This window comes from Hipposideros armiger, unplaced genomic scaffold (genome assembly GCF_001890085.2).
Source record: "Hipposideros armiger isolate ML-2016 unplaced genomic scaffold, ASM189008v1 scaffold_1001, whole genome shotgun sequence".
Classification (NCBI taxonomy): Eukaryota; Metazoa; Chordata; class Mammalia; order Chiroptera; family Hipposideridae; genus Hipposideros; species Hipposideros armiger.
The window spans coordinates 389380-405094 of NW_017732351.1; the positions used below are offsets into that span (position 1 = coordinate 389380).

General features: G+C 35.2%; 1 protein-coding gene across 1 annotated transcript in view; it reads right to left on the reverse strand.

Annotated features, from left to right (window-relative positions):
* The window catches only part of TMPRSS11F (transmembrane serine protease 11F), a 101005-nt gene that overhangs the window by 41702 nt on the left and 43588 nt on the right, over positions 1-15715 (reverse strand). Inside the window, exons 6-7 of the mRNA XM_019631460.1 lie at positions 12997-13256; positions 11248-11449 (exon numbers count right to left, since the gene is read on the reverse strand). Coding sequence (XP_019487005.1) covers positions 11248-11449; positions 12997-13256 — 462 coding nt within the window. The remainder of the gene's footprint in view (positions 1-11247; positions 11450-12996; positions 13257-15715) is intronic.

Genomic DNA, 15715 nt, shown 5'->3' on the forward strand with positions numbered 1-15715 from the left:
TTCTTATGTTGTTTTCTAGAATTTTATTTTAAAAGGCAAAGTATTTCTCAAAGGACATTAAAACTCAGATTCATTTTTTTTGGCATTTTAATTATATTTATCAATTCAGAATGAGGGTTAAAATACAATACTTCCTGTACAACTTGTGTGTTTGCTTTATTTTTAATGTAGAAAGATCATAAATAGCATTATATATGCTAAACTCTGAACTGAGGCTGAAAAACCACTTTCTTCCTTGACCCATCCTTTCATTCCTACAAATCTATAGAATTTCACCTTGTTCTCTGTTTTTCCTCACTCTGTGTGATTATCTCATTTTCACATTAAACTTTTCAGTGAATATCCAACCTGTTAGACTTTTCAAATCCTAAATATAAAATCATTAGCATGGTTTCCTGAAATAAAAAGTATTAACATTACTATGTTATTATTTTCTCCAACAACAGTAGAAAAAAAAACAACTATCAAATTCCCTATTCAGAATAATAGCCTGAGCTGGAAACCACAATCTGAAATGAATTTTTTCAAACATGAAATAAAGTTACACTTACTGATACATCATACACTGTTGGGAATGCAAACTCCTCCACCTCCGTGTTGCTTTGTGAGTTCTCCTCAAATGAGTAGCATCCTGGGCATTCTTTCAGACTTGTAAGCTGACTAAAGAAAGAGTGCTTAAGGATTTAAAGTAAACTAGTTTGACAAGTTGGGATGGGTAAACTTTAACCAATAGTATGGTTTGAGGTGAAGAATCCCTTGTAAGTCTTTACTGCCGGAAAAATTTCCTGGTTCTGGATAATTGAGAAACAATATTGTGTTCGAAACCTAAGCAACACCCTTACTTTGAGTGGTTTTGTTATTTCTCTTTCAAGAGGTGGCATTCTTTCTTTCTGAGTCAGTACAAGTCTGATCTTCAGGCCCTGCCATTCATCTCTTTCAGAGGCAAGCAGGAAACAAGGTCAGAGGTATTCATAAAGCGTTTCATAGCCCTTGACTTGATTTTCTTAGTGCAGTGGTACATGGACTCATTATGTCTGGCCCAGTCATTTGTTTGTGTCTACTCTAAAGGGAATTCAGCTTTAAAGTGAAAAAATAAAAATATATTTGTGCCAACGGCCATTTTAAAGGGCTTCACCTGCTAATTGTCTCTTCTCCATGTGCTCTCCTTTGTAACTAACTATAGAGGTGTTTACATTCTCTGAATTTAAGTTTTGTTTTCTGTTGATCCAAACCTTTTTTCCCCCATTGCATCTTTGCCCACATGCCTAAAATATCACTTCCTTTCTTTATAGTTCTGTTCTCAATTCAAAGTACCTCAATGTAAAGTCAAATCATTGAATCAGAATCTGTCTACACAGGATCCTTAGATTCTGAAGATAACTCCTCCAAGATGTTTCCCTTGAATTTCCCGACTCTCACACTATCTGAACTACCTTTAACCCATATTTTCCCTTCAAGCAGCCATCTAATTTTAGTTTTGTTTATTTTTAGATTTAAGACCCATTTCTCCTGTAAGATAGTGAAAGATTTGAAGCCAGCAACTGTGATGTCTTTCAATAAATGTACTTACCAGCACCTCAGCAAACTTTGACATTCAATACTTACTGAATCTTTCTTTTAGTCGATTTGACAACAACATGCATATTCATATTTCAATTCTTTTGTTTTGAAAAAAAATGTTTGGCAAAATGGGAACATATAATTACAATTAGTAAATGAACATATGAAAACATGTTCAAATTGGCTAATAAATAAAGATTCTATACCTTGGCCAATGTTCTAGTAATGTGTAACAAATTACTACAAACTTAGTCACTTAAAACAACAGCAATTTATTACATTGTGTATTTTTATTCTGTAGGTCAGAAGTTCAGGGAGCTCATCTTTGTTCTCTGCTTAGTGTCTCAAAGGCTGAAAGCAAGGTATGAGCTCAGCTGGATTCCGTTCTGGAGGCTGTGATGAAGTCACTTCCCAGATCATTCAGGCCATTGGCAGAATTAAGTTCCTTGAAAAGACTAAGGTCCCTCTTTCTTTGCTGCCTGTCAGCTTGGACTGCCCTCAGTTTCGAGAGGTACCTGCATTCCTTGATACATGGTCCCCTTCATCTTCAAGCTCTCAATAGTGCATCTTCCCACACAGAATCTTTGACTTTTCTGCTGCCAGAAAGAGAAAACTCTCTCCTTCTAAAGAATTAGATTAGAGCCATCTAGAAAATCTCCTTTTTGATTAACTTGACGTCAACTGATTAGTCATCTTAATCATATCTACAAAATTCTTTTGCCATGTAATATGACATAATCATGGGTATGATAGGTCATTGTATTCACAATGAGAGTAAGGCAAAATTTTTTATTGTGTAACAACTGCATTTCTCTCATTTCTTATTAGTCATAGTTATAACTTCTGGGCAACAAAAATATTAAAACCTATAAAAATGTTTATTGTAAGCATTTACAAAAGCAGCTTAATCAAAACTTTGTAGTTTGCTGCATTTTAGTGGGCTTCCTATAGCTTTATTTATATAACAGACTACCTAATGAGGCATTAAATGTAGCAAAGAGAAAATCAAACTTTTTTGTTTGTTTGTTTGTTTTGGTCAAGCCATACTGCTTAATCTTTTTTTTTAAAAAATTAAAGATTATTGGGCTGACAATGGTTAGTAAAGTAACATAGGTATAAGGTATACAATTCTGTAATACATCATCTCTATATCACATTGTGTGTTTACCACCCAGAGTCAGTAAACGGGATCAAATATATGGTGATGGAAGATGTTGTTTTAGTAGGGTTCAAAATCTTTTGTAGCTCCTCATTTTGAGATATGGTATAGATTTTTTTTTAGCTGAGCCATCCTGCCACCTGTTGGCAGCTCAGCTCAGGCCGTGAATCAAACCGATGACCCTGTTGCTCAGAGCTCACACTCTTAAGTGAGCCCTTAACCAACTGAGCCACTCAGCCGGCCTTTAGATTTTTAATTTATACCATACCAAGACTTTAAATTACTTCATAACTATAAAGTTTAGTGTAGAGGGTGAGAAAAGGAATGCATTTGGAGGGTAAACTTTCCATGGAGTATCCTGACCTGCCAATTTAACGGGCTCTGCAGCTTTGCCTACATTAAAATCATCCTTCATTTCCTTAAGTATAGCTGGATATAGTTTTAAGTGGCATTGTTTATCTTAATTGTAAAGCTGGCTTTGTCCAACGATTGCTTTGCCAAATACCATGTGAGTTTAACTTACCTCACATTTTTGCAAGGACAAACATTGGTTTGGCAACAATCATTTAACTCCAATGACTTCTAGAACTGCAGTGTTCCTGGCTAGCAAACCTGAAGAACTCAGGTTTGAGTGATGGAGAGATGACTGAGCTGGATGCGAGGGCTCCTGGGGTTTGTTCCTTACACTTGCTGTGACCTACTGTATAACTTGGGGAAATTCTCTTGGCTCTGATTTTATATCAGTCAAAAAAGGAGTTTCTTGTATATAATCTCTTAGGTCCTTCCTGGCTCTGGCAGCTATGATTCTAGCATTAGTTTCAATAAGTTATAACAAGTTTGTTTTTATTTCCATGATTGCATGAAGGAATGTCTCCCCATATTCCTTCTGTCAAATAAATATATTAACAAAGCAACAACTTTATTCAGTTGAAAGGGGTACATTCGTATTAATATATATTTGTTCTTATTGTTGCTGAATCATGAAGATTTCACTGAGAGAAGATGATTAAGTTCTAGCATTAAAAATTAACCCTTTAGTTCTCATGGCGCCCAAAATTTCATCAAGATCCCACATCGATTATGTATTGGAGTGTTTACTGTCAGCCTAATGGATTTGATCTGTATTTTAAAACAATAAGTCAGACAAATTGAAGTTGTTTTTTTTTTTTTCTGTGAAAAGATGTGACTATTATTATAGCATTCCCAGCACAAGAGGCAAGCCCAGGTTCTTTTAAAACCACAATACATTTGCAAAATTCACAAAGCAATATTATTGATAAATATGATAACACTATAAAAAAAGCTTCTTTACAATCTTAATGCATTTGCAGCACCATCTGTACTGATACAAATTTACAATAATATGCTTTGCACTCTTTTGAGCAGATTTTAAACGTTCTTTGACTTTTCAAGTTTATTACTCAATAGGAAAGCCTCAGAACAATGCCATGAGGTAGATAGCTTATTTGATAGATGGAAAATCTGAGGAAAAGCTATTGCATGACTCCTATAACACTGTTCAATAGGTCAGACATCATCAAACTAGAAACAGTACATATAATTTCTGTTTTAAAAATCCACTTTTCCATTTCTTAGATTTACTTATGGACTTTTGGATATATTCTCTCATTAGTGTTAAAATGTCATCAAATTGAATTAAGCATAAAATTATTTCAATCAGTATACATAGTTTCATAGACGCATGCAGAAAGTTATCACAGTCTTCTAAAATATAAATATAGTTACACAAAGCCACATATCCATTGTTATAGAACTTACATAGTAGATAGAAAATAAATTTTTTTGTAGACAGAGTTGTTTTCCTGTTTCTACCAAATGCCGTATTTTTCTTTAATATAAAGTAGGTTAATCAAGCACATCTTGTATATACTAAATATTCTCTACAAAGCTTTGGATGTTTCTATGCATATAAAAGGAAGGGTAAAAATTCAGGTTTTCACTCTGCTTTTTCTGTTGATATTTAGTTATTTTAGTAGTCATCAACTCAGAAATTTGGTGACATTTTCTGTTTAGAAGCAAAGTATACATGGGTGACTCTTTTCTGTTTATATTTTTAAATTGAGCTATAAATAAAACTAGAAGTTTTTAAATTATATTTATCTTGTTTACATATATTACATATAAAAACATTCACATAAAGTAACAAAACTTTCAGTCACTAAAGAAACAGACTAAATTTTTCTCTGATAAATCAGAGCAGCAAATATAGCACTTCAGGTTTCACATTGGAGATGAATGCAGCTACATCCCTATAGTCACAATCCTGAGGCCAGATGGCCATGTCTATGCTACATGTCTACAAGCAAACATAGTTCAAAATATATTAATGAGACAAAAAAAGTGATTTTAAAAATCTAGTGGTTCACCTAATTTTTTATAGTGTAACTTAATATATTATGAAATCAATTACATGACTATAAAGAAAAAGGGAACAGTTTTTAAAAAGCATATTGTTTTATTGAGTCCAAAGCACACTAATAATAAATAGTAGCTAGTCCATACTGACAGCCTACTGTGTGCAGAAACTGCCAAGTGCTTTACTTGTATTAATGCATTTAATCCTCATAACAAACATATGAGGTAGATACCATTTTTATTCCCACTGTAGAGATGAAAGAGCTAATGCACAGTGATGTTAAGAAATGTGCTCAAGGCCAAATAGCTCACAGGTGGCACAGCCAGTGTTCAAGCTCGGACAGCCTGATTCCAAGCCTGTGCTCTCTACCATTAGATTTTAGGCTGATTTAAGCCCCAAAGTCATCTACTAATTTGACAAATTAACTTCATTTATCTTAAAACTCACAGAGACATTCCTTTCCATTATAGCAAACATTTATATAGTGTGTGATATATGCCAGACACTGTCCTAAGTGCTTTACACATATCAGCTCTTCTAACCTGACATTCTGGTAGACATTTGACCTATCAGAGAGCTGAAGAATTACAAGAGCACTGGTTACCATATTGATATAGATATTTCTAAATACATAATTGGATAGCTCATTCCACTAAAAACCTAGAATGTTCATCCTGTTATTAATCATTGGAAACCAACTCTGCTAGTCTAGGTCCCATCAATTGTTTTTATCCTCTTTGTACCCATAGGTATATTGCTCAGAAGAATCTTTTTTATTCTGCCTAACTCCAACTGATGATGCTGTTAAAGAATAAATCAGAAATGTTTATTAACAATACAACCTGCATCCTGAAGCTAGTGCTTATGTGTTTAAAACAATGTTAACAACAAATTCAGATACATTTAAACATCTTTTAAATGGCAACTCTTGTAGTTAATGATAATGCTCTGTGTTATTATTTATAAACCCAGGTTAAAGTTCAAGTTTTATCGCAAATCCTCTGCTTCTTCCTTCTAACTGTTGAGTATGCAGTCATCAGTGCTAGACTGCTGAAACCCTGAATCCTCAGGGAAGACTATTATTTGATTTTTTGCTAGAAGAATCCCAAGTGCTCCAGGTGTTATATGAGGTAAGATTTTGGCAGCTTTGGCGGCTCTTCGTATCCTGTAGAAAATGATGTTTCCTGTTTTCCACTGGGGGAAACCATTTATAAATGTTCATCTTATTAATAACAGTTTCCTTTGTGAGTAAGGAATTAGTGCTGCTTGTCATTTGCTGTGTCCACTTCCCTCAGGTTAGAAAGGTCACCTTATAATATTAGATTGGTCTGAGTCTGAAGGACTTCTTGACATCCAGCAAATGACTGATCCAAACCATATAAATATAAATAAAACACAATATGCAGGAGTTTTAGCTCTGTGTGCCACAGATATAATTCACAGAGAATTCATGCTAGATACCAGTCTTTGAAGCAATCCAGCCTCGATACTGACTCACTTTTGTGTAGACCCCAGGTTTTTTGGGAAGAGCACATGATTGTCCCCAACTTACTATACCAACAAGGTACCAAATGTCACGATTATCATAAACCAGAGGTCCACCAGAATCACCCTGGAAAAAAAAAACAAAAACATTTCAAATTGATAAATGTAATATAATTTATTATATTATATGGCAATCATATCTCTTCCACAGAAAAAAAGGAAACTGGTACACAGAACACACAGCCAGACTAGAGATAGATTATAATGATTCTCTCAATTGAGTTAAAATTTTATGCTATAAACTTTAAAGTGCATTGTTTTCTAGAAAGATTAACACTCATTCATATGGAATAGTTACATTATTCTAGTTCAGGATCCTTGGATTTATTTATTTATTTATTTTGCTAGTTTGAATAGCAAATGGTTTAGTAAACATGTACGTAAAATATTTGCTATAAAGTTAGTATTTGTGCAAAACATAAAATTTTAATGATCTCTTCTAAGTATAGTTACCTTGACTGTATTTTATGGACTTATTCTTCGTCTTCTTTTCTTTTACTCACTGAACAAATTTATGTTTGCTTGCTGAATTTTACATAAGCCCCATAAATCTCTTTTGGAACAAGGAAGGTTAGGTAAATAAGCAGATATAAATGTAGAGGTTAAAAGTGTCTCAATGGTTGAATAGCCTGCTTATCACTCCCAGCTCTATGAATTACTGGTTGTGTGACCTATGCTAAGATACTTAACCTCTCTGTGCCTCTTCCACCTTCTTCGTTTATTTATTTTTCTGTCAACTATTTATTGAGTTCCCAGTATATGTCCCAGGCATTTTGACAGGCACTGAGAATACAATAATGACCCAAATGAATGGTCTCTATGCTCATAGAGCTTGAATTTTAGGTTTTAAAACCAATATTAAGTAAGCCCACAAACTAATGCAAAATTAATCTATGATAAGTGCTATGGAAACATACAATAGGGGCATTTTACTACCTAGGGAGGCCAGGAAAGTGTCCCCTGATGAGATGCAATTAAGAAGATATCTAAAGGAAGAGGAGGTAACCATGAAAAGGGAAGTACGGACAAAATGTGTTCTGGGCAGAGGAAACAGCATGCCCGGCATATGCAAAGGCCTGTAAAATAAAAAAAGAGACTGGAGAAAAGACAGCAAGGGGCCAAGTGGTATGTGAGGGGGCTATAGAGGTAGAGAGAGACAGTCCAAATGGAGCCCCATGATCATTTTAAGAAGTTTCTGTTTTTTATCTCAAGATAAAAACAAAGGTAAGCCACTGAAGTGTTTTAAAGACTGTTGACATTGACATGGTCAGATTACATCTTGTTAGAAACCATTCTGGCTTTCATTTCACTAATGCACTAAAGGAGCATAGAATGAATATAAGGAAATAAGGTAGATGACTAATGTGGTTGAGAGGTGAGGAAAGGAGGAGAAAAGGAGAGGGAGAAAGAGAGGAAGAGGGAAGAAGAGAGTGAGAGAGAGAGAGAGAATGATGAGGAGATGTTTAAAGTGCTAGAATCCATTCAATTGGGTCATCAATTAGTGCAAGATAAGGAGGGTAAGAAGCTTCTAAACTTCTGGCTTGTTTAACAGAATGAAACGGGGGTGGCCATTCATAGAGATACAAAATATAGGAAGACTATCAGATGGAGAGGGTGGAATAAGCAGAATCAGGGGCAACATTTTGAATGAGATGCCATTGAAATATCCAAGTGGAGTAGAATACATAAGCCTGGAGACCAAAGGGGAGGCTGGGGGCTAAAAGTATAAATTTATGAATCATCTGCTAAAAGATGACAATTGAAGCCAAGAAAGAGAATTAGATGCTCTAAGGAGAAAGTATGGAGTAAAAAGAGGAACAGGCATAGTATAGATCAAAATGTAATGTCAGGGATTAAGAGAATGATCCTGATAAGGAGACAGAGAAGGAGCCAATAGAGATGTAGGATGGAAATCATTACAAGCCAAGGGAAGATAATATTTCAGGAAAGAGGGAGTGATAAGCATTGTTAAATGCTGTTAAGAGGTTAAAAAAAAAGAAAGAAAGAAAGAAAGAAAGAAAGAAAGAAAGAAAGAAAGAAAGAAAGAAAGAAAGAAAGAAAGAAAGAATAAGACCAAAACTCATTTATTGGAGGTTACTGGTAGAGCATTAAAAACCTCAGGAAGAGCTATTTTTTATGAAGTGATAGGGCAAAAAACATATAGAAATGGTTTGAGGTGTTAGTAGGGGTGGAGAAAATGGAGACAATGGGTATAAACATTTTTTCAAATATTTGACGGTAAAGAGAAGACAGGGTACTAGCTGGAGGCACATGGGTCAAGAAAGAGTGGTGGTGTTTTGTTTTGTTTTGTTTTTCCTAATTTGAAAGACCTGAATAGGGAAGGAAATGGTAACAAGAGAAATCCTGACTATGAAAAGAGTGATAGGACATAATTGCTAGTGAAAACATCCCCAAAAGAAGAGGAACCTGAGCAGAGAAGGGATTATCAGCCTGAGAGCAGCTTCTCTATTGTGACATAAACTGAAGGTGGATAAAATGGGTCCAGATGAAGGCGGGTCTGCATGCTTGATGCTGGAAAGAAAAAGAAATTCCCCTCATACGACCTCTATTTGACTTTGAAAATCGGGAAACAAAGTCATCAGTTAAGAATAAAGGGTTAGAAAAAAACCAGGAAGCTGAGGAAAGTGGAAAATGTCGGGAGAATTCAGAGAATGGTAGATTTGGAAAAGCAAACAAACAGAATAGCAAGATTGTCCGTCTTGTTATCTGGAAGCTATAGTGAAACCAGTGTGTTCTGTTGTATTTTTTTCCAGGAGCATTTGATTTCCAGGGTTCAGGCAGAGGGAGAAATTAAATTGTTGAGTTCTTCCAGGTTTAGGACTCTGTCATACTGAAAAGAGAGGGCAATAAGTGAGCTTGGGCTGTTATCAAAAGTGTTTAAAAAAGGATAGTAACATCTAAGCTGGATAAGTAGATGATGGAAGAAAGGAAAGGACTAAAGGGACATGAGAAAACAAAGAAACAATGGTCTATAAGTCTATAAACTTGAAGAAAGGCAATATTTTATTGACCCATAAATATTTGTGCCAGGTAATGTTTTAGGTGTTGGTAATACATCAGTAAATAAAATAGACACTCTCCTCCCGCCCCCCCCAAAAAACCAAGCTGTGCCTTCATGGAGTTTATATTCTAGTTTAGTGGGAGAGAAAGAGACAGTAAACCAGCCAAATAAAATATATTGTGTATGGGATGATGATGATAACTAAAGATAAAAATAAAACAGAAGAGAAGCACAAAGAATATATGTTTAGGTAGTATGGGTTGGGGTAGTTTGGAGTGTAACACAGAGACTGTGGCCAAGGAAGCAGCAGTAGTTGAAAAGTAGCAGGGAAGGATTGGGGAGAGGTTAAATAGGAAGATTTGGGGAATTAGTATTTTTAGAGTTTGGGGCAATAAGAATAGATGGCTGAGGATAGGGAAAGATCACTGCAGATTAGGAGATTTAGAAACTAAGAACCCAGCATTCAAATGGGACAGTGTTAATATTACAGGGCTTGAGATGGAGAGGAAACCTATTTGAGGTATCAAAATCATTAAAGAATTAAAGGGACAAAGGGGAGAGACTCAGAGATGGGGGACAGAACAGGACATATGAGAAATGATGACAGAACTGAATAAAGTGGTCTACAGAAGAGAGGTTTCTTTTGTTTTCAGTTTTGTTTAAGAAAATAGCAATAGACCTTAAGAGTAACTGTATGAACCAGAAATAGGAGCAACAGATTTTAATTTCTTAATTTGTAAAAGAGAGACCATTGTGGCACTACTTTGATCTCCTCATATTAAATAAAATAATGTCTAAAAAGTGCTTAGCACTTGGCTTGGCACATAGTAAACATTCAAATTTAATATTTTTTGTTATTATGATTAAGTAAACTGAGTTTTTGGTAAAATAGATGCTATTTTTGTTTCCCAAATGAAATATATGCAAAATTTAGAAACAGCTAATGGACACTTTCTTTTTTTAATGTTTTGACCTTGACTTTGTACTTACCTTACATGCATCTATTTTTCCTTCCATGAATCCAGCACATAACATTCCTGAAGTTATCAGGCCATCATACACATCCTTTCTGTTACACACATTAGTACTTATGGTTTCCACCCTGGCTTGCCGAAGTTTATTTTGNGCTACCTCTGATTTTTTTCTTATATATAAAGTGATAGTGGATGTTGATACTGGGAGGATACAGGGATTGGCAGAAAACTAAGTAAAACAGAAGTGGCTGGATTTTTTCCTTAAATATATGGAAGAATTTAAACTTGTTACATGTATAATAGTCTTTACACTAAAATAATTTATGATATAGTAAGAAAGATAACAGTAGTGTCATGATAATACAGGAAAATATAGTAAAAACCATGAGAGTGATACAAATGAAACATCATAGCTATTGAGAGAAGGAAGAAAGGATGGCTATGAATAGACAATAGAGCAAGCATAACGTATTTTAGGGGACAGAGCAGTACCCATCCATAATGGAGCAGCGGATAAGATAGTGAAATTGGATTCTTCTCAAACACTGAATCGATTGATGGCAACTGATAATGAGAACAAGAAGACTCATAGCAGCCTTGGTGAACTTACTTGCGGAAGCAATGAGCTGCTGTGAGCAGCCATGTGTTACTGATAAGGCTGGCTCCGCACTGATGGCCAGCCCCTTTGAGCTGGAGGCTGGCCTGCCATGGCCACTCCCCTTCCACAGATGTTTCCCTTCCTTGGATAATCCTTTCTGTAGAAGAGGATGCTGGTAGTGGCATGTTTGAAGATGTCATCCTTATTCCACAGCCTGTCACAGAAATAGACATTAGCTTGTTTTCATAAAAAGGAGGGGGAAAGGCATATTCTGATTTGCATTGGGTGCTGATGCTTAGATAATCTATTGTACCTGCTACTCTTTAATCTATTCGTAGCACTGAGGTTATTCTGTAGAGATCCTACTGACCATTTTGAGGTTCAGAAGAAATATTTACTAATGTTTCAAGGCATCCAATGCAGGAATTAACTTCTGCCTCTTCATACAATGTACATATGGGTGAATAAATAGATAGGTAATTAATTGAACATCAAAATATATAGATCCTCTGCTAAGTGTTTTAGGTACATTTACAACAAAACACTTTTCAGATGAGTAAATTCAGCTTTGGAGAGTGAACATAAATTGTTGGAGGTCACCCAGCTTATGAGAGTTGGATACAAAACTAGGAGGATCCACATCAAAGTTTGTGTTCTTATTACTGAGAGAGAGCCCAATACTGAACCTAGGTCATGATTCTGCCTTGACATGAATAGTTACATTGTATTTGAAAAGCCCTAAATTTTAATAGCCTTAAACAATAATGAGCTCTTAATTTTCTGAAATTTGGAAGTCTAGTTTTTTTTTTCAAAAATTCTGATTCCCTGATAACAAACCTTCAATTGATTAGACTTCAAATCAACCTTAAATAAGACTTGAAAGAATATTAGTATATTTTATTAATGCACCTTGTAATTATTTATATTTTTATTAAGAATACATTCTTTTTTCAAAAAAAGTTTTATTCAGAAACAGGTAAGAATAGTTGCCTGAAATCATATTTACAAATACATCATAATTCATTCAGTATTAAATAGCTTCAGCTTAACCTGAGTTCAAATTTGAACAAATAGGGTTTCTAGGTTAATGTGGCATCATATCAGTAGTGCCTAATACTTTCTCTCCCGACTTCCCCTTAAAATATGCATAAAGTAATAATAATATAAATAATATCTACTAGTTATGAGCCAGGCCTTGTACATAGTGCTAGCTATGTTTTCTCTAATTTTCACAACTCTCAATGGTAAGTGTTATTATCCTCATATTGCAGATGAAAATTTTGAGTCTATGGTATTGTTCAAAGGCAAAAGGAGCAAAATCATAAAAAATTAAGGAAAGATAAGGAAACATTATNAGGAAGAATTTCAACAAAAAAAGAAAGAAGAAAAAACTATTAGAACATTGTGGCTTAAAGTATATGTTAACCAGAGCATTTACATATGGGAAATATACAATTTGGATCATTTACTCCCTTGTACTCCCATAGCATTTTGTCCCTCTTATAGCATCTAAAACAGCCTGCTCTTTTATTCTATATTAGCCTCCCCTTTCTCAGCACTGCTTTAATTAATTGTGAAATCCTCAAGGATAGGGACTCAATTCCTTCAACTTTTTAACCCACAGCCCCCTGTTCTGCTCAGGGCCATACACATTGGAAGCATCAACATTATTTTTACTCAAAATCTGAAGAGGGATGCTCTAAAATAGCTTGTTAGAACTTAAGACCTATTTGTATAGAGTACATTAGGTTGAATACTCACCATCATCTACAATGGACCCAAATCCTGTGACAAAGACACTTGTTTTAGGTGGCAACTTTATAGATGAATCTGGGAGGCAAACTCTCTGGACTGTATTTGAAAACTCAACTCGGGTAGTGAGCTGAGCCAAAGCAATGTCATTTTCATTTGTTTCTCTACGGTAATTTTCATGAAGGATGATTTTCCCCACATTTCGTTGTACTGCGGGTGGTGTTATAGTTATACCAAAAGTAGCAGTCCATTGACTTGGGTCTTTATTTCTGCAAAACATTAAAGGATAAAATTTATGATGCTTAACTTTATACTTTAAACAAGATTAAGACTGTATTTATCCCCAACTATTGGGATTATGCTCCTGAAAAATCCCTATGGTGAGAGAATTTGCAGCTGATGACCTTATTGGAAAAAAGAGGTTAAAAACACTGATAATATAAGAGATTATGAACACTCTGAAAATATTTTATACCCTCTAAAATTAAAAAAGAGAACAGCAACTAGATGAATTTTTCATGCTTTATTTGGATTAATAATAGTACTGGGTACTATACAATTAATGTCTAATTTTTTAATTCCTTGTTTATTAGAAACTCACCAAATTATCTTCTGTAATTTCAATGAACTGTGTATATATTTATTTAGATTTGTTTTGGATATTATTCATACTGAGAGGCATTTTTCCTCTATCAGACACTTCATTCATTCTTATTTTATGACTCACCTGTCAGCTCTTAATTACTGGCTCTTACTGTGATCACTGAGACAAAGTGTAATTTGTCTCTTGTGAATACAAATTCTTATGTGTATACAGGATTTTTTCTCCACCCTATGCTCAGACCCTGTCCTGATATTCAAAAACTAAGCAGCCCTAACTCAAAGTCATGCTGTTAGAGCTCCTGCGGCCCTTTGATTTGCCTGGTTAGTCCTTCTTTCTACTTTTAAGTCTCTCCCTTCACGCAGATGCTTTTCTCCCTCAAAAAGTGACACCACAAGCAACTTCTGTCTAGTCCTACCATCTCTTTACCTCCCTATTTCCCCCAAAGCCCACTTCCTTCTTTTTCGAATTATCTCCATCAAGAATGACTAGAAGTATATAGAAACTTGAAATTCTCTGTATAGAGAATTATGTAGAAGGAAATCAGAGGAGAATTCAAAAAGATTTCCTTGTTTATGCAGGATTACTGTATTAATGAATCACAAATGATTAAGTGTTAGTGAAAACCTGAAATATCAGTGGTTTTCAAAGTACTAGGCACTGCCCCAGAAATGAGTAGGCAGAGATCCGGGGTGGGGACCAGGAGATGTGGAGGGTTCCTCTCTCAGCAGTCTTACTTATTTACACTTTAAAGTAAAATTTTACTCAAAGCTGAAATCTTAGGGCTGAAGCTTTCATTTGAAAACTAGAATTCTGAAAGTTATAAAACATATATGACCACTCCTCAAAGGACTCCTGAACTAACTGAGTACATAAAGCAGAAGTACCCCTCCTCTTCATGCATTGTCAACCAGAAAGGAAGCCTTAAGTAATAGGCCAGGTTCAACATGCTTGTGGATAGGGACATTGAGACTCGGAAGTTAAATGTAAGGGCATAACCCACTGGATATGCCCAGGTGAGAGACATATCCAACTGGTTAGTGTCACAGAGAGATGGCCCAGGTCTCATGATATCCTATCAAGAGCTTTTTCTCCACNCAATAAGTGAGCTTGGGCTGTTATCAAAAGTGTTTAAAAAAGGATAGTAACATCTAAGCTGGATAAGTAGATGATGGAAGAAAGGAAAGGACTAATGGGACATGAGAAAACAAAGAAACAATGGTCTATAGGTCTATAAACTTGAAGAAAGGCAATAGTTTATTTGACCCATAAATATTTGTGCCAGGTAATGTTTCAGGTGTTGGTAATACATCAGTAAATAAAATAGACACTCTCCTGCCACCCCTCCCACTCCACCCCCCCCCAAAAAAAAGCAAGCTGTGCCTTCATGGAGTTTATATTCTAGTTTAGTGGGAGAGAAAGAGATAGTAAACCAGCCAAATTAAATATATTGTGTATGGGATGATTATGATAACTAAAAATAAAAATAAAACAGAAGAGAAACACAAAGAATATATGTTTAGGTAGTGTGGGTTGGGGTAGTTTGGAGTGTAACACAGAGACTGTGGCCAAAGAAGCAGCAGTAGTTGAAAAGCAGCAGGGAAGGATTTGGGAGAGGTGTGAAATAGGAAGATTTGGGGAATTAGTGTTTTTAGAGTTTGGGTAATAAGAATAGGTGGCTGAGGATAGGGAAAGATCACTGCAGATTAGGAGATTTAGAAACTAAGAACCCAGCTTTCAAATGGGACAGTGTTAATATTACAGGGCTTGAGATGGAGAGGAAACCTGTTTGAGGTATCAAAATCATTAAAAAATTAAAGGGACAACGGGGAGAGACTCAGAGATGGGGGACAAAACAGGACATATGAGAGATGATGACAGAACTGAATAAAGTGGTCTACAGAAGAGAGGTTTCTTTTGTTTTCAGTTTTGTTTAAGAAAATAACAATAGACCTTAAGAGTAACTGTATGAACCAGAAATAGGAGCAACAGATTTTAATTTCTTAATTTGTAAAAGAGAGATCATTGTGGTACTACTTTGATCTCCTCATATTAAATAAAATAATGTCTAAAAAGTGCTTAGCACTTGGCTTGGCACATAGTAAACATTCAAATTTAATAATTTTT